Source organism: Leptonychotes weddellii, chromosome 7 (genome assembly GCF_054177405.1).
Source record: "Leptonychotes weddellii isolate Sample4059 chromosome 7, ASM5417740v2, whole genome shotgun sequence".
Taxonomy (NCBI): domain Eukaryota; kingdom Metazoa; phylum Chordata; class Mammalia; order Carnivora; family Phocidae; genus Leptonychotes; species Leptonychotes weddellii.
Genome location: NC_138375.1, coordinates 55,330,328 through 55,350,793, shown reverse-complemented (window position 1 = coordinate 55,350,793; position 20,466 = coordinate 55,330,328). Strand labels below are relative to the sequence as shown.

At 47.0% G+C, this 20,466-nt stretch overlaps 1 protein-coding gene across 7 annotated transcripts in view; it reads right to left on the bottom strand.

Moving 5' to 3' along the window:
* Positions 1-419: 419 nt before the first annotated feature.
* RANBP17 (RAN binding protein 17) overlaps positions 420-20,466 on the bottom strand; it is a 310,785-nt gene continuing 290,738 nt past the window's right edge. For 6 of the 7 annotated variants that reach the window (XM_081826302.1, XM_081826303.1, XM_031030345.2 and 3 more), the window contains 3 exons: positions 4,709-4,807; positions 2,708-2,835; positions 420-841 (listed from right to left, as the gene is read on the bottom strand). In XM_081826302.1, the coding sequence (XP_081682428.1) occupies positions 745-841; positions 2,708-2,835; positions 4,709-4,807 (324 nt within the window). In that variant the 3' untranslated portion in view covers positions 420-744. Of the gene's footprint in view, positions 842-2,707; positions 2,836-4,708; positions 4,808-20,466 lie in introns of those variants that run through there. The other variant, XR_014146975.1, reaches the window with a different exon arrangement.

Here is a 20,466-nt window from a genome sequence, read left to right as displayed (position 1 = left end):
TGGGTGCCGCCCCGCCCAGCGCCTCTTGCAGGGGCTGCCCGACGCCTTCGGAGGGAATAGCTCTGCAGCCGGTAACTGCATGGCTTAATCCTTCTAGACTGAACCACTTCAGATTTATGCCAGTGAAAAGCAAACGTTGTTTGTAAGTCATTTAATTGTGTTACTGTCTCTCAACTTTATCAGATGCTGCTGAGGCCAGGAGGGCTGTGCGCAGTCCTGTGGGATGCTCTGGAGTGCTCCCAGGCTCGTTCTAAAGGCCCACAGCTCAGAGACCCCAACGCTGCCTCTTCCAGACTCGTAACAAACTACTAATTTAACGGGTTCAAATGGTATTTGTCTCAACTCAGGATCCACGTTGAAGGCTGTAGCTCCAAGACATTCACCACCTTGATTACAGAGTACCATTAACTAGTACAGGCTTAGGTTCAAACCTGGTTTATTAAGTTCTTTGGTTAAATATTGTTTCTACACCCTTTTGGAGCATTATAAGAACAAAGATAATGGTATTTTATAGAAAGACTGAAAACCCATCTTTTGCTTTCTCAGAGCAAAGACTGAATTTACATTGTTTGTGCACTATTATAAATTCTTATAATTAGGCCAGACTTATAAAAAGGTAGAGATTTTGTTGTTGTTCGTTTTGAAAAATAGATTCTCCTGGGCTAGCCAACATCACTGTCCCGGGACCCAGACGCACAAGAGTCTCTCGGGAAAGGCTGCTCGGCACGTGGTCGGGGGAGGCGGTCAGCTCATCATGTCCAGACTGCACGGCTCGGTGCTGCCGTCGCTGCGCAGCGCCTCTGCCACGTCTCTTCTGAAGACGGACAGGTTCTGGGTGAACCTGGGGAAAAGGAAGAAAGGCGGGGGGCAGTGGCAAGGCCGAGGTGGTGTGAGCCTCTGGATGATAAAGCCACTGCGGAGCTCAGGACCTTGGAGAGAGCCCCAGATCCTGGCCCAGCTCCCGCCTCCCTCCCGGAAAACAAGGCTTACCACCAGATATACCTGGACCACTGTGAGGGGCACATTTGGTGGGTGCACTATTTAAAAACTGTTCTTAAGAGTCAAATTACACACAGATGGTAAGGAATATAAAGAAATGATTCAAAGTTTATGTGCCAGGCACTGGGTTGAGTTTACATATAAATTCACCTAAGCATCACAAGTCTTCCCAAAGGCAGGTATTCGTATCCTCATTTTGCAGATGAGAAAACCAGGCTAGATTACCTGGGTTCGAATCCTGACTCCACCACTTCTTAGCGGGGTGATCGTGGATGAACACTTAACCTCTTGTCTTGGTGCTCAACTGGAGTAGCTACTTCACGGGATTGTGGGAAGTGAGAATTTACTGAATCAATTTAGACAATGCCCGTAAGTACTCAACCTAGTGCACGGCACACGGAAAGCATTTGTACTCTCTTAAACGGGAGGACTGTCTGGCATCATTTCACAGAGCAGCTCAGGAGGGGGTACTCAAATTCCCAAGCCTCAAGTGATGCAATCTCACCCACAACAGGCACCTGCGGTGTCCCCATTCATTCAGTCTCTTCCTCCTGCCAGAGGATCGTGGCACGGGATGAGCAGACAAGCGTGTGTTTGCAGAGCCTACCCGACTTGGCCTTCTATTGCCAGAGCCCAGACTGGTGACTCCACCACACGCTGCTGTGGTTTTGGGATGATTGATGACTCGCATTTCAAATGGTGAAGCATCTGAATGTCACCACTTTTATAAAAGGCTTGTGCAGGCAGTCCCTTCCACCCCCCCTTCCCCGAAGAACAGTTTCTTTCTACGTTGTTCATTATGGTCTGTTTCCTCCATTAGAAGCTCTGTGAGGCAAAAACCTTGAACAATTAGTTCACCACTGGTATCCTCAATGCCTGGCACATAGTAGATGCTCAATAAAATTTTCTGCTCTAAATAAATGAATGGATGAAAGCATACCTGATAAGTCTGGGTTCCTTTCATTTAGATCTCATTGGCAACTTTTGTAAAACCAGCCACTCTTAAAGGTTGGGCAGAGGAAGGGACTAATGGCTCCTTTGTCCTAGGGACCATGCTTTACAACATTCTGTCATTTCAATATCACAACCAATTTTGTTGGTGAGAAAACTGAGGATCAGAGCAGTTGACTGCCTTACTCACTGCCACACAGCCTGTAGAAGGCAGGGATAAAATTTAAACTGGAGTCCGGCTAACCTCAAAGCCTGTGCTTGTTCAAATGCCGGGAAGCCTTCCCTCGTCCTTCATAGCAGATCTGAGCTTTCCTTCTTTTGACCTTTTCAGTGAGTTATTTTTCATATCTTCTGTTGGATTATAGAGTACATAAGGGTACAGGCTGCATTTTATTCATCTCTGCATCCCTATGTAGTGCCTAGCGTGGTGCTTAAAAAAAAGCAAATGGGGCGCCTGGGTGGCTCAGTCGGTTAAGCGTCTGCCCTCAGCTCAGGTCACGATCCCAGGGCTCTGGGACTGAGTCCTGCATCAGGCTCCCTGCTTCTCCCTCTCCTCCCCCACCCCCACTTGTGCTCTCTCTCTCTGTCTGTGTCAAATAAATAAATAAAAATTTTTTTTTTAAAGCGAGTACCTAGTAATATTTATTGGATGGAAAGAAATTGAGTCTAAGTCACGTCAATATGTGAACTGTGTTACGCACAAGGTCCAGTTATTTTCCATAAGCCAGAGATGTTGAGCTTACTGGGCAGGGCTTACCTGTCTCTGTTCTTGATGGACAGGTTCTGCTCCACTCCTTCCATCAGGTTCCTGAAGCACTGGGCAAGGACCTCCTGCTTGGGGACAGGCTGGCTGTTTATCAGGCTTGCCCTCAGTTCACTAAAATACTGTGGGGAGACAGAACAGCCTCAGGGCCCTGACGCCAAACCTGGGCCCCGAGAGAGCTGTGGGGGAGGGTCTCGATCTGCTCCATCCGCTCAGTGCTCCTCACTCTCAAAGGAGCTTCGGTCCAGGACCACTTTGAACTTTAAGCCAAGGCAATAGATACATTCCGAGGTATGAACTGTATTATCCCTTCTCATAAAGATCTCTTGTGATAATTGTTCTACCATCACTGAACAATTTAGGTCCTCTGTGGGGGACCAAGTGTGTGAAGGTCTTCCTGACTCTCACCTCCACTCATCACAGAAAGGCTGAAAGAGGAAGGGCCTCTTCCCTTCTGAGGCGGAGGGGAAGAACTTAACAGAGAGAACTCGGGGTGACTGGAGGAAAGGCTCAGGGTCCCCTCTCAGGCTGCAGCATCATCCATGGCTTTAGTGACTGAGTCCTCACACAACCCTGGACTTTGTCCCGAGTCCCTGTCCGCTGGCTCAGGCTGGGTCTGCCCTGCCGCTGAGGCGGGGTCCTAAGGGGACTTGCTTCGTTCTGGGAGGGCCTTCCTGCACTAAGAAATACACCTGTCGTGCCTGGTCCCAAAGAGCTGCACAGCCCCTCTCCTCTGCTGGGGTCTGCAGGCTTCTACCCACACACAAGCTCTCACACGACCCACAGCTCCTCATCATTGGAAACAGCTTAATTTCAGCACAAAGACAACATTTTGCCAGTCATGTGTTTATCCTTCCAAGCCCAGACAGCATGGTATTTAATTTCCATCATACATTAAAACAGCCCACATCAAAAACACACATAATTAATATGTAGTCAGACTAACACTTAAATACTATATATCAGAGGTATTACACTTAAACCACAATGTCTTCCTGAACAAGACTGGGCATGCACAAAACTACTTATTTTTCCCTTTTATAATGATGCAGTGACTCACACCAAATAGAAAATTATTAGTTTTTCATCCCAAACCATGAAATATTGCCTCCATCAGTAAAGTATAATATTGTGATGTCATAAGCTTTTTCTAAACACTGAATTTGCCCTTATTCCCTCTCAATCATTTTAAAAGAACTGCTCTCTTTTATAGAGCTTGGATTTAAATCACAATAACACCGAGGGAAGATGAATGACAGTGCTACTGAATGTGGCTAAAATTGGATACTTCAGCACAGGTGAATGATGAGACAGCTCTTCTCTTTTTGATATATTTTCTTCTTCTATTAGTTTCCTTCCAAGGCTGGGATTTCAGTTTGAATTTTAATGTATGCGGCTGCCTCTAATCTCACTGTCTTTCTCCCCAGTACCATCTTACTGTATAGACAATTCATTCTCTCGAGCAGTAATGCACTGTTCCTGCCGACTGCCAGGGGGACGAGGGGTGCGTCCAGGAGGAAGCTGGAGGGCCTGGGAGGCCGCCCCGGGTGGTGAGTGCACCTATGAGCTGGAGCCTTGTGCTCTCAGATGGAGGGTGCTGGCTCCGCAGTGAGTCCCTGAAGGGACGACGACCACATAGGGCAGTGAGGATCCCAAAATATAAGAGGAGCAAAGAGCTGTAGCTCGGAATTCCACAGGAAACGGGGTAGGGGAATGAGGGTGAGCTTGAAGCACTACTGAGCAAACCACCTGCCCAACGTGTGGGGGCTCCGGGTTCCAGAAGAGCTGGTCTTGAGGCCTTCACTTACCTGAGGGAGATCTGAGGCCTTTGGGGAAGGGCCTTCTGGGGGAATATGGCCTTGCCCCAGAGTGTTCAAGGTTCCAGCTCAAGCTCCGTTGTTCCTTCTGTTCTTCTTGTCGCAGCTCGGCCTGGTGTACAGCTTCTCCCTCCTCCCAGGGACCACCTCCTGTGGACCTTACTGCAATCACACTCACCTTCTCGTTGAGCAGGATGAGCCCCAGGAGAGGCCTGGATACTGACCACTGGTTCCGACAGTCTTCAAAGACAATGGTGTTCATGAGGACAGACATCATCTAGAAGACAGAGTCAAATAAGACCTTGGCTCAGAGGTCCCCCCAATCCCAGGCCTGTCATGTGCTCACCTTCTACCCCTACGTCATGCCAACAGCCATGAGGGCTCTTCCTGGACAAAGAGCTTTGACTCTGCAAGCCTATAATGCTGCAGGCTGGAACTCTTGGCCAAGACTCCCAGTGCCCTGAGGAAGAGTTTCTACCACCAAAGGCTTCAGTGAGAACCTTCTGGGTGGGCAGAAATCAGAGGTTACAGAGCTAAGAGGATCAGTCTCTGCCTCTCAACCCTGGTATGCTTTCCTCCATGCAAGTGGCCAGACAGAAGCCCAGCTCACCTTCCTTCCTGTCTCTCATTTCACTAGAGGTCAAGTTATGGAGGGGGAGCATCTCTCAGAGGGAGGGAGAAACGGGACACATTCCATGCGACCTCGGAAGGTCCTGTTTCCTGCTGGCTCAGGCTCATTTGTTCTTCATTCACTAGTTCACTCACTCGCTTCACTTTTACATGTACATACAAATGTATCCTCTTAAATTCAAAGTCTGTAAGGCACCTAAGAGAGGTCAGAGAACAGGCATCAACCGTGACCTGTGCCCTGGAGGAGCTAGAAGCTTCTTGGGGCAGGGCACAGAGCAGACAGATAGTCAGAAATAGGGCTGGGCCATGTGCAGTGGGCTAGCAGAGGGAGGGAGGGATGCTCCTGGGTCTTTGGGGAGAAGGTAGGGAAGATTCCACAGAGAGGGTTCAGTTTAAGGACAGCATCGTAAATGTGTTCTGGGCAGAGAAAGCAGTGCAAAAGGAGGTTGGGAAAGAACTGAGTGTGACAGGAGAGAAGAGACGGGGGCCAGAGAAGCCAGACCCCAGGGCCAGGCTGGTAGACCATGCTGGGGAGCCTGGACTTCATCGTGATGAAGGGACAGCCTGTGATGGGTTTGTGGCAAAGGAGAGACATGCTCAGATCTGCATTTAAGCAAGATCCCTCTGGGGACAAGTAGAATGCGTGCAGTTGTGGGTGACATTAAAGGAGGAAAGCCAGGGTTGGGGTTTCTGCACTACTCTGGGCAAGTGGCAGGGAAACAAGCTTTGCTCCCCTGTGTTCAGCTGATGGTACACTTGCCTTTCCTTGGCATCTCTAGTCCTTCCATTTCCACAGCCCCTGAACTCCTGTGCCCCAAAGAGCGCAGGGGAAATGGCAGTTATGTGGCCAAGCTACCACCCACGCGACCCCCGACTGGGCTCTGGTGGCGTCGACTCTCGTCCCCTGCACTTCTGCAATCCAATCTGCCTGGCGATCTCAGGCCAGTTCCGGTGTCAGTTTCATTAGCTATCAAGATGGAAATAATAATCTAGCCCAAGAAAGCTCTGAGAATCAAATGAGATGGTGGATATAAAAAGTGTTGCAGAGAGGAAAACGTGCCATAAATGCTTAAGGTATATGATAACAGCAGTAATGAGCATCTCTGTAGTCCGAAACATCTGCCATCCCATACATCATCATCGTCATCCTAACAGTTAGGCTACTTGCAGATGAAACCGGCCAATTCCACACTTACTGTATGTCCAGTCTCTCTGGGGAGAGGCGAGGTCTCAAGCCTGGCACGCTGAACATCACTTGTAGATTACATGCTTCCATGTACAATCTGACAAGCCACCCAAAGTCACAGAGCCACAAATTAAACTGACAAGCAAAACTAACAGATCTATGGAGACAGTCTAAAATATTATGGGCTTCACAATCTGAAGGCAGAATGGATATTTTAATGGAAAAGATTAAAGTTAGAGGCACCAAACTCCTCCAGTAACTGACAAAGCATCCTGAAGTGATGTGCCAATTACTTTATACGGTTCTCCCGTGGATTCATTTGTCTGAATGCATGTATTTATGTCTGTAATAAGTAAGGCGATGCTTGAATAAAATACTTTTCTAAAAATAAAGTTGGCTAAAATGTTTGATTTTTTAAAAAAATTTTTTTTATTCTTCCGGAAAAATGGAGATTAGTGAGCAAATCTGCTCAAGTGCTATTGACGTGGCAGCTCATTTCCAGAACTTTTTTTCTTTCTTTCTAATAATCCTAGAGGGTATGGGGGAAACAGCACAAGCGATGTGGCAGATTCCTTTGGAGAAGCTCCCCCGCTCTCCCAGTTTGGAAGAATAGTGGGTGAAATGCCGAAGTACAGAATCCTGCTCCAGGTAATGCAAAACCTCTGGTAGGAGGCTCTCTGTGCTCAATGATATGGACACGTGCAGACTGAGAGGGGAGGGCCCTTGGTGACTCTGCACCGGCGCACCCCAGCCTGCATGGAGTCACAAAGCACCAGAGGATTTAGTACAAGGGGTGCTGTGAGCAGGGCCCCCCTCCCCCAACTTCTGCTCACTTCCAAACTGCTACAGGATGGCTGGAATGGCCATTTCCGATCTGCTCAACCGAGGCTACATTTTCCAGGGCCTACGTTGAAACACATTATCCACTGTATTATCCCAAGCAGCTCTTCTGCCCAACCAGGGAAGGGACCATTTGGGAAGAGGAGCTGTGTGGCTTGGTCCACTTAGGAAAACCATAATCCACACTGCCTCAGCACTTACTCCTTTCTCCTTCTTTCTTCCCACAGGCTTTGGCGTGAGTCTGTAGGAAATGGCCCTCCGTGAAACAAAACCAACATGGTGTGTAGGGACAGGCTTTGGAGCCAACCAGAAAGGAGGCCAAATCCAGGCCTGCCACTTACCTAACCTGGATGCTGGGCAAGTCCCTTCAGTTCTCTGAGCCTTTATTTTCTTACATATAAAACGGGGGATTATAGCAACTACTCTGAAGGGCTGCTGTGAGGACTGACTTCCTTCACCTGTGTCAAGCATTCCGTACCGTGTTTGCCACCCAGTAGGCACCCCAAAATTACTAGTGTTCCTTCACTGCAACTATGGCTTCCCTCTGTGGTGTGACCTAATGGAATCTCAGGGCTCAACGAAGCACCCCATTTCATGTCTTGATTATGTTCAGATAAATGAGACTATAGTCTCCTTGCAATTATCTAACTTCACTGAGAGTTGCAGTCAAAAAATAAGCCACCATAGGAAATAGTCCCCAAACCATCCCTATTTATCTGGCACATGTATTAGCATGGAGTCTGAATGACAGTGTTTCTGCTGTTCTGAAAACTTGTCGTCTTCCAAATCAAACACAAAGCTACCACAAATATCTGACCTGGAAAGGTAAGACAAGTTCTGCTGTGTCATCTGGATCGCTCTTCTCCCCTCGGCCCCTCTCCTACGCTTCCGCCCTAAGATGCTTTGGGCACAAGCCCGAAGCACAGCGGACCCCGCAACCTGGATATGCTGGTCACGCTCTCCCAGCGGCAAGGTGGTGACCACACGCTCTCACACCAGGCGCTTCCTGTTCTATCTCCAGCTGATGTAGAATAAGCAAAGATGGCACTTGTGTTGAAGGCTTTGCTGCTAGATGGCGAGTATGTACTCTAAGGGAGTTGGAGGCTCAGTGGCTCTAGAAGCTGGGTAGAGCGGGATGGTGGGAGTCACACGGCCCCAGTGAGTGCCGGCTGATGACTGGTAGTGAGACTAGTCTATAAACTCCTGGGCGCTGAGACCACGAGGGCCTGCTCGCTGTATCCCCAGGGCCCGGCATGGTCTCTGGCACACAGCAGAGGCTTGGGAAATAGCGACTGAATGAAAGAATGGGTACATGAATGAATGAATGAATGAGAAAGGATGGATGAACTATCAAGAGCGAAAGTATAAAGAGCTAAAGAACATTTTGAAAGGGGATCATATAAAAAACAGAGAGTTCTGGCCTCAATCTCTGGCTAAACTCTGAAATGGGTAAATATCTAAATTAATACACTGTTCATTTCCAAGGATCTTGCCCTTGTGTGCAGAGCCTGAGAACTCTCCTAAGCCGCCGGTGTCCCTCCAGCCAGCAGCCAGAGCCCTCGTGGGGGCTACCAAGGCTGAAGGCTGACGCACTGTCTTCTCCACCGACCAGCAGGGGCACCCAGGAAAGGCCGTGCCCCGTGAGTCCTCTCATTGCCCACGGTCCTAACAGTTACCGCTTATGGAGAGCCTTCTGGGTGCTCAGCACTCTGTTCGGCACGTGCTGGGTCTAACCCTCAGCTAACCTTGAAGCAGGCCTTATCCTCACTTTGTAAACTACGGAGCTGAGGTCCCGAGCAGGAAGTTACTTGCTCGAGGCATCAGGCTACAGCTCTCCGGAAGTGAGGGAGAACTCAGATACGCGCACGGGTCTGCCTGGGTCCGGAGGCCATGGCTGCGCCCTCAACGCCAGCCTGCGGCCTCCCAGTCTGCAGCGGTGCTGAGTCCATCAGCAGCGTGTCTGGCTCCTGCCGCAGCCTGCTGGGGCCCTGACGGTGTGGGCGGCGAGGCTCGCTTCCGGCCACGGCTCACTCTGGCACCTTCAGTGGGCCTCCCGGATCTGATGCCCACACGCATCCTCTCTGTTCAGCCACTGTGCCACCTGCCGAAGAGTCAGGCAGCTGCTGGAATCCCCGCAATGAGAATCCAGGGCAGCAATTCCTGGAGAGTTTGCAGACCTTCCTGCCTCCTACCTAACGCTTCTAGAAATGTGGTTAACAGATTTTCAGACTCTCAAGATGAACAACAGTAGACATAATTAATAGACTGTCTCTGGAAAATGGCTCATTGAATGTTTTTCTAAAAATAACAATTTCCCTCCCACCAAAAGTACCATGTACACAGTAATTTAAATTAACATCATTGAAAACATTAGTAAATTATGCTAATTTCCTTTGAGTTACAACATTCCCTACAAGGTGAACGCTTTTCACTGTTAGCGTTCTTAGAGCCTACTGAATAATGTAACTAAAAACCATTCCACAGAGTTCTAAGAACTAGATGAAAAAACTCCAACACTCCCTCTTGCTCCCGGCCTGTATCAGACAGACAAAAGCCTGGAGCTGGAGCGACGCCATGAGCCCTGACAGTGCAGGACCCGAAGCCCGGCTACAGTGAGGGGACCCCAGCTCTTCCCTCTTCGGGGTCGTGTGCATGTCAGGCATACTGCGACTGTGCCGCCTGCTGACCCGGGAAAGGGAAAATGGGAACGGGACAAGAGCAATCGGTCTTGTCCGAAAGGTGGTAGAAAGAGGGCCTGAGAAGGAGGTTTTGCTTTGACAAAGGAAGGACAGCCAGAGAAAAGGCGAGAGGCCCTGGATGAGGCTTCCCGGTGCCTGGATCTAAGTGGGGGAACAGGGGAGGAAGACAAAGCAAGGATGGTCAGGGCTGTGCGCAAGAGGGCATGTCTGCAGAAGGAGGTGTCTTAATCGGTGAGGTAAGGGGCCTTAATGGGAAGCGGAGTAGAATACACAATTCTCCGCACCTCTGGTCAAGCTAGATTGTTCTTGATTTTGATACAACGAGCTGGTGAAGTTTTGAGGAACGACCAATGATAAATGGACCCAAAACTGAAGAGCTGGTCCTGAGTCTCAGGAATCTCTTGGTGTACATACGTAAATGGCCTTTCAGAAGGCCAGTACGACAGCAGGGGGAAGGCTGGCCCTAGTTAAAAACAGTGAAACAAAAACAGGATTGCCGGGAGAGTGCAGTCGGATGTGAAAAAGCAGAGAAACCTTCTACCCAACTCCACAGTAATTTCTCCAGAGCCCCATGCCCAGGATGGAGATCTGAACGCTGCCGAAGGAGGAAAGCTTCCAGGTTTTCAGTGCTTGTGGAAGTAAGGGAGTTGCTGTCATTACCGAGTGCTGTTCCTGAGGCCACGTGCACAGCAGATATTGAAATGTGATCCTCCTCAAATTAGATACTAGTCATCTTTAGGGAAAAGGAATCAATTGTTCTCTTCGTGTGCTGTCTACTGATGTGATATTAGTGGAATGTTATGAAAAATGAAAGCAATGGACAAATAAGCATATATTTTCCTGCCTGGATTAACTAAGCCCCACCATCTATGTTACATTAAATCTTCTAATTTCTGTACATATTAAGCGCTTTCGTAAATTCTTACTGTGTCTTTACAGCCTCATAATAGTAGCAAGTGTTTAGCACTTTAAATGAAAAAAAAAAATCAAACAAAATGCAAGATGCAGTGAGCCTCTTACTTTTAAAGAAACAAGATTGCCATCAATTATGGGTGACCCGCTCTCCTTTGGAAAATCATTTGGGAGTCCTCCCTACTTGGCGTTTGCACAATGCTAGCTTTGCTCTCGAAGTTAAAAAAAAGAAAAGAAAAGAAAAGAAAAACATCTTTTTTACCAATGCAGGTATTGCAGGACTGGTTAACTCAGCTGGTTATATATTAGCAGTGAATATTTCCACATCTAAACCACCAGCACTCTCTTCCTCCGCCCCCTCCTCCACAAAGCTTAAGGATGCTTTTTCTCCAAGTGATAAATCGCCCAGGATATTAAAAAAACTTTTCCATCCATTCCATCCATCGTAAAATCTAAGGAAATACACAACCCAGTTTTGCTGTTGTTTCAATTTTCTCCATTACCGACATTACCCCTAGTTCTGAAAACATTCATTTTAATCATAGTTTATTGGGGAAAGAATTACCTGCCAGTCTCCTGGCTTATACGAAAGAAGATGAAGTTGGAACGAAACTTCAGGATTAATTAATTGAGAGTACTGCATGTAATGTGTCTACTCTGAACGTTACAGCACACATCACAATGAAAACAGTTTTATTTTCCATGGTTGAAATAAATTATAATAAATAATTCATTTCAATGGCAGAGATGTACTGGAGAGCAAGAGCAACAAAATTGACTACGCTACACTGTGAGTCTCATTCTTGAATCTTCATTATCCATTTGAAACTTTTTACGAGTAGTAAATCATATTTCAAGTGGCTGCAGATCTCATAAAGCAGCTTGCTGCATTCAAATAAAACCAGAAAACCTGGGGCACTGGGAGTCTGCAGGGCTTGCCACTCAGCACTATTTCGGAAACTCTTTCTCACTCTTCTCTTGCCAGCATCAAACAGAACACTTTCCCCATTTGATGTAAAAATTCAGCATCGCTCGGAAAAACGTCATCTATGTCTCCTCTGGGTGGGAATGTTGGGAAAATCTATATGTAGAGGAACAGCCTTCACCTCCAAAGCCATTTTCCTCTAATTTTTATTCCCGAATGAATGACAGCCACACAGCCAGGGTCTAGAACCTCTAATGGCCTCTCCTAGCCCCTGGGCATTCCTAAATTAGCAAATATGTGTACAAGCTCAAGAGAGAGGGGGCACACGTGCTATGATTCTGCCTAAAAAGACCAGCCTATCTTCATAGGATGGGTGATAATTTAGCTTGAACCTTAAAAGATGCATATAAGCATCACCGGGGAAGAAGGATGTATCAGGAAGAGGAAATAAAAGGAGAAAGGACAAAACAGACAGGGCCTGGGATGTCTGAGGAACAGTTAGCCCCTTCTTTTGAGCAGAAAGGAGCAGAGCTGAGGGCGGGGAGCTGAAGGCTGGGCTGAGTCCAGGCTCTAAAAGGCCTGTGCTGTCATGCTGAATGCAGAAACGAGTTTGGGCCAGTGCATAAAGGGTAGCCTTCAAAGGATTTCCGAATAATGCTGAGCTCTGGGATCTAGAACAATGACTGATGGGAGACCGGGGCAAGGCAACGATGCGTCGGTACTGGAGGCAAGGGGGCACGTTTAGATGCTACTGCAAAAGTCCAGCCCAGAGACGGCGAGGGCCCCAGCAAGTCTGGTAGCAGAGACAGAGAGGAGCGGTCAGAAGCCTTGCGCGCATACCCCATTTTCTTCCCAGGCAATGAAATCCTTCCAAGAAACGCAACCTGCCCCTGAAGCTGTAGATAAAGTCAGAGCTTTAAGAGCATGGCCTCAAATGCAGGACTGCCCGTAGAGAGAAGGGGCTGGGTGCTAGATGGCCCCTGCAGAGCTAAGGGCGGTGGGGAGGTTGCTGCTGTCTCCCAAGCCAACAGTCCAACAGTGAACTCGGGAAATAAGGAGCAGTGAGATGAACCCCAGCCGGCGGACGTATATAGGCATGACAGAGACTACAAGCACATGTCTATGTTAAATACTCAGCGATAAAGTAAACTCTAACCGAGGCCACTGAGAATCAGGGAAGGGAGTGGGCAACAGCATGCTACTTTATTGAACGGTCATCACAACATTTCCCAATGAATATCGTATTTCAAAACAGAGCGATATCAGGCATAATGGCACGAGGGCATCTCGTGCAGTCATCCAAGCAGAGTGCAATGAATATTGTATTTCATAATAAATATATTATCCTTACAGTAGGAGGTTCAATGTTTCATTGTCTCTCATCTGTCACTACATTCTCCCTGATTTCCTGAAGGGCTTTATCGTTAGACGGACCTAAAAATCTTCATAACCAACAGTGGAGGATTATTTTACTTATTATGTTCAAATGATTTTGTGTGGGGAGAAAAAGTATTTTTGTGGCACATTCACGGGGCCCTCGGAAGCATTTTCCATTAAAGATTAGTCTAGAGTTTATGTTTAAACCACAGAGGACAGCATGCTGCCTCTCAGATTTGAGGGTTTTTATTTATAGTCGTCTAAATGGCAGAGAGTGCTGGCCAGGAGGCCAAGGAGATGATTCAGAGTTACTGAGATTTGGAAGCTCTTTTGCCCTAATAATTACATAGGCAGCCTAAGGAATGACAGGAACAGAACCCGGTTCCCTGATTTATTCAGACATTTACTGACCACCTACTTTGTGCCAAGCTGTGTGTCACACCCTGGGGACATACAGATGAACAAGGCACACAGTCCCAGCCCTCAGAAGAGCTCACGGTCAAGTAGGGAAGGAGATCCACAGTTTATAAGCCACGACAGCACAGCATGCCAAGTGCCACAAACAGAAGCTTGCGTGGGAGGCTTTAAGAGACCAGAGGTGGCTGAGGAGCTCTGCCTCGGGTGGGGGCCAGGCGAGGAAGGTTTCACAGGTGACATGGGGAGCTGTCGGAGAGAAGGAGCCAAGTCTGACAGGCACACAGGGTGGGGGAAGGGCGAGCAGGTGCACAGGTTTGGGGACGTATTTGGGGGACGGCGAGCAGTTCTGTGGGCCTGGAGAGGGTGTGGAGGGGGCGGTGGAGGCAGAGGAGGCTGAGTAGGTAGGCAGGGGCCAGATCTCCTGAAGGGCTTAGGGACGGGTGCTACAAAACATGGGCCTTATCTTGCGGGCAATGGGGTGCCGTTCAAGGTGAATGAACCTGGCGGTGACACCGAAGAAGGACAAACCGCCAGTGGAGCCCCTCTCCAGATGGTCCGACCCTTTAGGAGGCCTGAGCAGTCTGACTTCCAATCCATCTGACGGATGCAGCTCTGTTCCTGTTCCAGGATCGGGAGGCCACACGCATAGGTCACCTGCCTGGCCCCTGCGCCTCAGTCGGGGTGGATCTCGGCTCCCTCTTTGCTGGCTCTGTGGCCAGTACCCTGAGAAATGGCACCTGCCATTACCTCCCTTGGCCCGCAGCGCATAACTTAATTGTGTCCCCTGTCAGGAACGGTTCTCTTTGTCAGGAAGCTTTTTATTGATGTTCAACCTTCATTTTCCCTTTCTTAATACTATCCCATTATGCCAATAGTCCACTGTGCCATGCTAAGTAATTCCCTTTCCTCCTTGGCATTTACATCTTCCAAGTATTTATAGACTTATCAAATGCCCCATTTAGTTGTCACTTAGGCAGGCTATACATATTTAGCTTCTTTAATCTGGCCCCATAAGCCAGCCCTTCAATTCTCCTAAATCACTTGAGTTCCTTTCCTCCAGGTTTCTGTCAATTTGTTTCCAGCCTCTCTGTAATGCAGGGGGCTCAGGAAGAAGATGGGGTTGCGGAGGGAGGGTTTGCTTCTTCTGTGGGATAAGAGCACATCATTTGCTGCGGCCAGAATTGCTCCCTTCAAGTGCAGACTCCAAAACAGGCCAGGCCTCTGGAGGGCTATGAGGCTGTGAGCCCCTCTCGTGACGTGCCAGGTTTCTTTCATCCGCACACAGGTTTCCAGTCACTAATATTCCACTATTGGCTCTCATTACGTGCAGGTGCACACAGGCAACACATACGTACTAAGTGCCTACTACGTGTCGGGTGCCGTGCCAGGGGCTTCTCCCTCCTTCTTTTCCTCTCCCTCCTCATTTCTCACACGTATTCAATGCTCACAGACTCACTGAGCGCCTACTATGGGCCAGGCACTGTGGTACAGAATGGAATAAAATGTGGTCCTCGTGGCCTTAAGAAGCTCCTGGAGCCCAAGTATTTATCAATCTCTTACTGCCCACCCATCACGTTGTTTCCTTCCAATCCTAAAGGGTCTCTGAGAAATCGTCCCTAAATGCACTTAACTCTAATTGACGCTTTTAGTTCCTTGAGTGGAACTTCTTCGTCCTATCTAAAACTAGATGCCACATTAAGTACAGGCATTAACACAGAGCTCTTGCTTAGGATCTTCTTTCTGGTGGGCCTCTCTGGGGCCTGAGAAAGTTCTCTCCAGGCCCTGCACTTCTCATCGCTCCTTCTTGGCAGTTTACTTCACATTCCTTATTAACGTGACCTCAACTAAGTATGCACTTGAATTGTTCTTCTTTTCCATGGAGGCGATGTTCCGAGTTATGGGGTAGGCTGAGGAGTGACAGAATGGGAAAGAGCTAAGGCGAGGGGTCTTGGCTAAAGTCTTGGGGAGTCTGGGCATGAGACTTCAGGAGGGACCAGCTCAACTACCTGATCCTGGGGGCCAGTTCCAATAAGGCTGAGAATTGCCCTGGTTGAAGTGCTGATATCTTTGAAGAGGTAAAGTAACTATCCCAAGGACACAGTTAGAAGTATTCAAAGCCAGATACGCTGACTGCAAAATCTGCTCTGATTGTAGTAAAGCAGAAAATCCTAACAAATACAGAATTTGCAAGTAAACGATTCTGAAAGAAGGACGGAATTTCGTCCGTCTGAAAGCACGGTCTCTATTTTCCTAAGCATGACAAGGGATGAAGAATTAACATGCAAGAGTTATTCTTGGGTACAAAGCTTACAAGGTAGCAGTAACTCATGACAGGCCAGAGGATTAGGGAACCTTAACCTTGTTCTGTAAGTAGTGATCAGACTGTAATCAAATAAGAAGTTTTCTTGAACATACCAGATGGGCTCATAGCCTCACCAATGGTTGCTGCTGGTTAAACTTTCCAAGAATTAAGACACAAAATGAATATGAAAGTTCAGCTCACAACTCTGGCACACGCTCACATGCTTTGGGAAAATTTCCCATTATTTACCCTTCAAGTATGTGAAAAACCAGTGATTTTTTAACTGTAAAATGAATAAATCAAGCCTTCAGGAAGCTGACCCTCACTTTCCACAGTGCCATTCCCTCAAGAAACTCACAGAGCTTCTCATACCCTTCACGACGCCACTTGGAGAGATAAAGGTGGGAGAAATGCCAAGAGAGGAGAGCAGGTTAAAGCCCCGGGATGCCTTGGTAAGGTAAAAGCTATGTGAGATCTAGAGACAACAAAGCCTCAGTTGGAGTCTCAGTACTGCTGTTTATTGGCTCTGTGACTTTGCCTCTGCACCTCTGCCTACCTGTCCCATACAGGTACTGTGGACTGAATCTGTGGACGTACCTATACTCCCAAGTTCAGAAAATAAACCATATTGGCCCTACTGCTAACTAGAGTTTCTGTGAGACTCAGAGGAAACATGAGGTGTGAAGACATGTCAATGGAAAGAGTCCTAAAGCTTATTCTCATTCTTGCCATCACAAGGTGATGCCTGGAGTGCATAGGAAGAATAAGGGAGGAGAAGTCAGTTTGGGGCCAAGAATCAAATCCAAATGACACCGTACCTGCACCTCCCCACCCCCCACCCCAGTGAGGGTGTGCGATCTTGAGAATGCGTGTCACACGGAGAACTCTAAGAAAGGCAGAACACACGTGTGGGACTAGGAAGACCTAGGTAATCTGGCTGAAGTCACGGCCTTGGGATTTCCTGGAAAGGACACTTTTCGCCTTTATACATATGAACAGCAGGGATATGTTCTCCTTAGGGCCATAAAAAAGTTACTGGTACCTATACATTGTTTTTCAAATTTTACATCCTTACTGAATACCTTCTCTGTGTTAGGTGAGTCTATACTCATTGGTCCATTTTGTCCTCATGCTTCCCTGAGTCAAGAATCTTTTGGCTGTGAGGACAGCAACTGCCACAGATAAAAGTCAGGCCTAAAAGGGGTGACTTAAGGATCCCTGGATTAGGCAGTGTATATGGGTCTCTCGGTGGCTGGGAAGGCCGCCCCAGGAAGGCCAGTGGGATCGTTCTCAGTCTCCCTCTGGGGCTGCTGGTCTCCTTCAAGACCCTCCCAGCGTGTCTGGTGCTTTTTCCTCTTGCTGTCGACTGGCTACTTCTCTGGGCAGGCAGCAGGGACAGGTGCCACATGGCTCTTGGTTTTTCAGGTCAAGTGAAGACCAGAGGCCGACCCACATCTTCTAAATGCCAGTTCCTAAGTCTAGGGAAGAGGACTCAGTGAGCCAATCTGGATCAAGTGCTTACCTCTTGTCTAATCAGTTCTCAAAGGAAGGGCCCTTGGCTCAGTCAAGGATTTATAAATGAATGAATGTTGTGAGTCCCACCCTGCCCCCTCCTGCCCTACCAATCCTGTCTCTAGGTCATTTCCAAGTAGTATTGCACAGTGGCTAAGAGGACACAGTTCTGCTACTTAGAAGCTGTTACGACAGTGACTGGGCTACCGGGCTTCTTGAAGCTGCGCTTACGATACTTTGATTATAAAATGTAGAAAAGAGAATCTGCCTCCCAAAGTAGTGAAACTTTACGAATACAAATATAAATACAAATGAGAAATACATATATTTAAGTACTTAGCACAGAGCCTAGCATATGATAATTATTTCTACTTCTTTTCCATCATAACCATTCATCACCACCATTGTCTGCGTCTGAAGTTGCTCCTCCATAGTGACCTCTTAGGTCTTAGCGACCCTGCAGGAAATAAAGCTTCTATTACACGATGGAGGAAAAGTCTAGATCTTTAAGGAGGAGGTGTGGAAGTTCTTTCACTTTGGAGTGGTAGGGTAAGGAAACACTTCTAACTCAATCTTTTCTGGTCCAGCTAATCAGCTTCTTTGTGATATCCGTACAAGTTTAGGATCCTTCTGGTGAGCCCTGGGCTGGCTTGGGTATGACACAGGAAGACAGTCTCAGGTGTCATATTCACATGTCACAGAAACACTGCTCAGAGCATGAAGACTGCGCTTGTGTTAAAATGTGGGAGTGCTAATCCTGAATGACTTCTGTTTGTGAAATATGGCTAAATGCTGCTCCCTGCGCTGTGTCAGCATAAAAAGGCAGATGTCATCCGCAGAACTTCTGAGAGCAGACAAAACCATCCCTTTAGAACACAGATTGTGAGGGTGCCTGGGTGGCTGGCTCAGTCGCTGAAGCGTCTGACTCTTGATTTCGGCTCAGGTCATGATCTCAGGGTCCCAAGATGGAGCCCTGCGTTGGGCATGGAGCCTGGTTAAGATTCTCTCTTTCCCTCTCTCTCTGCCCACCCCACCCCCCGCCCTGCACACACTCTCTCTGAAAAAGAAAAAAAAAAAAAAGAACACCGATTGTGAGATACTTCCTCAGAGTTGATGTCAGCATTTAATCTATGGATTAGAAATTTTCCTTGCGGAGGCTTTAAAAAAGGATACACTTAGGGAACTTTTAATTTACAACGATAGCCAATTATGACAATCACCACTAATGAAGAGGCTAAAAACCAACTTGTTTGCCATTTGCCATACTGGGTGAGAGATCTGTTATCAAGCATGCCTAATTATTTTGGGTGAAACCCGTGTAAAACTCGGCACTTTTTTTCCAGATGCAGTGTTCTCTGTTTTACATGAATGTGAAGGAAAAGATATGGCCGTTGTTCATCTTTTACAACTCCTTTGCTATGCTGAGAACATCTGCTAGGACTACACAGCAAAACGGACTGTGCTAAACTGTAGATAAAACACCAGTGACAGATTGCAGTCACTTTAATTCATAAAGAAAATAGTTGGAGCCCCTGGGAATGCCGAATCGAGCCACTAGCACCCAGTGACTTGACGCTAAGTCACAAACTACATTATATATTTCAGTTTAAACACAAAGGCTGATTGGACACGTGACTTATTTATTTCAAATTCTTCTTTAGGAAGAGCTGGCTCTTTTTTCTTTTTTTTAGCTCTTCGGAAAACATTATGCTTCCCCTCTTCTATAAACATACAAATATAATTGTAAAATGACATCATTCTGTTTTCATTTAATTACCCCTGAAATGCTTTCTATTTAATATTCATTACTCAAAAGCTAATTTAAAAGAGAAAGAGATGCGACTTATTAAAAAAGATGTACTGTCATTCACAGCAATAGTTATCTAATACACAGAAGTTAATAAAGCAGATTAATCTACAAGTCCCTTTAAGCCATTCTGGAGTTTTGAACAACTGCCTCTTTGACCCTTCACCTTCCTGCTGCGCACCAGTAGCAGGTGCCAGTTCTACAGAAATTACGGCCGCGCGTCTGAACGCGGGGTCTTTTCTTACTTTGCTTCTGACCAGCAGCTGACCCTGTAGGAGTGATTGTTTCTGGTGCTGGCCTACAGGCTCCATAAACCAGTAGCAGATAAACAAAAGGCTACATATACCAGCTGCCTTGCCTAAGGGTACCGTCCCAGGCTGACACCTCCACTCCTTCTCCAGCGTCCCAAATTGCTCCTCGTTTGTTTCCATACATGCATTTCATCCTTGGTACATTGTGCAAGGGGTGGGCGGAGGAGAAGACCCCCTAAAACAACAAAAAACCCCCGTCCCTTCCTTCGAACTTGACTTTTGAGTATTCCATGTCAAACTGTGTTATTATGATGCTAATCTAGGCCTGATTTAGCAACTTTAATAAGAGGCTAAACCCTCTTGTAATGAGATAATAAAATTTTATTATGTATTTTAATATTAAAAGTCTTAAAATCAAACTCTTCAAATCATACACTGCTACAGAACTAAGGTACTTAAATATCATAGCCCCAGAAAATGGGAACTTGAAAAAGCACATTGTGGCTAATTTTTCATTCTCAGAGATGTAAACATGGAATTCCTATGTGGTGGCAGGGAAAGCTCCAACACTCTTAATTATATGCAGGGAAGAATGAATCTATTCAAGTATGAAGCACACTGTACCATTTCCAGCAACGGCGTGAGATGGCTTTGACAGTTATTTCTTGGATACAAATTACACAAGTATAAAAACAATCCCCATAATGATTAAATGCAGTTATGTACATAGGAGAATACCAGTGCAAATGGTAACATATTTAAATGGTTTTTCCTTCATTAAAAAAAATTATATATGATATTAAACCATCAATCACTGCTGAGGCACAGGAGCTTCAATGTATTGTCACTGGTTGAAATAAATGACTTGGAGACTGAATTCTGGCTCATTCAATATGGTGTCTCTGCTGTTGCTTAGTCACCCAACTCTCTGCTGGTTTGGGCTACATCTGGTGGATTCCATCCCTTTCAATTAATAAGGCAAGTTATGCTATCAATGGATTACATCTTTAAACTGTGCTTAGAGGTAGAAAAACACATGTCGTAGTGGGGAAAAAAAAACCAACAAAACACTTCTCTG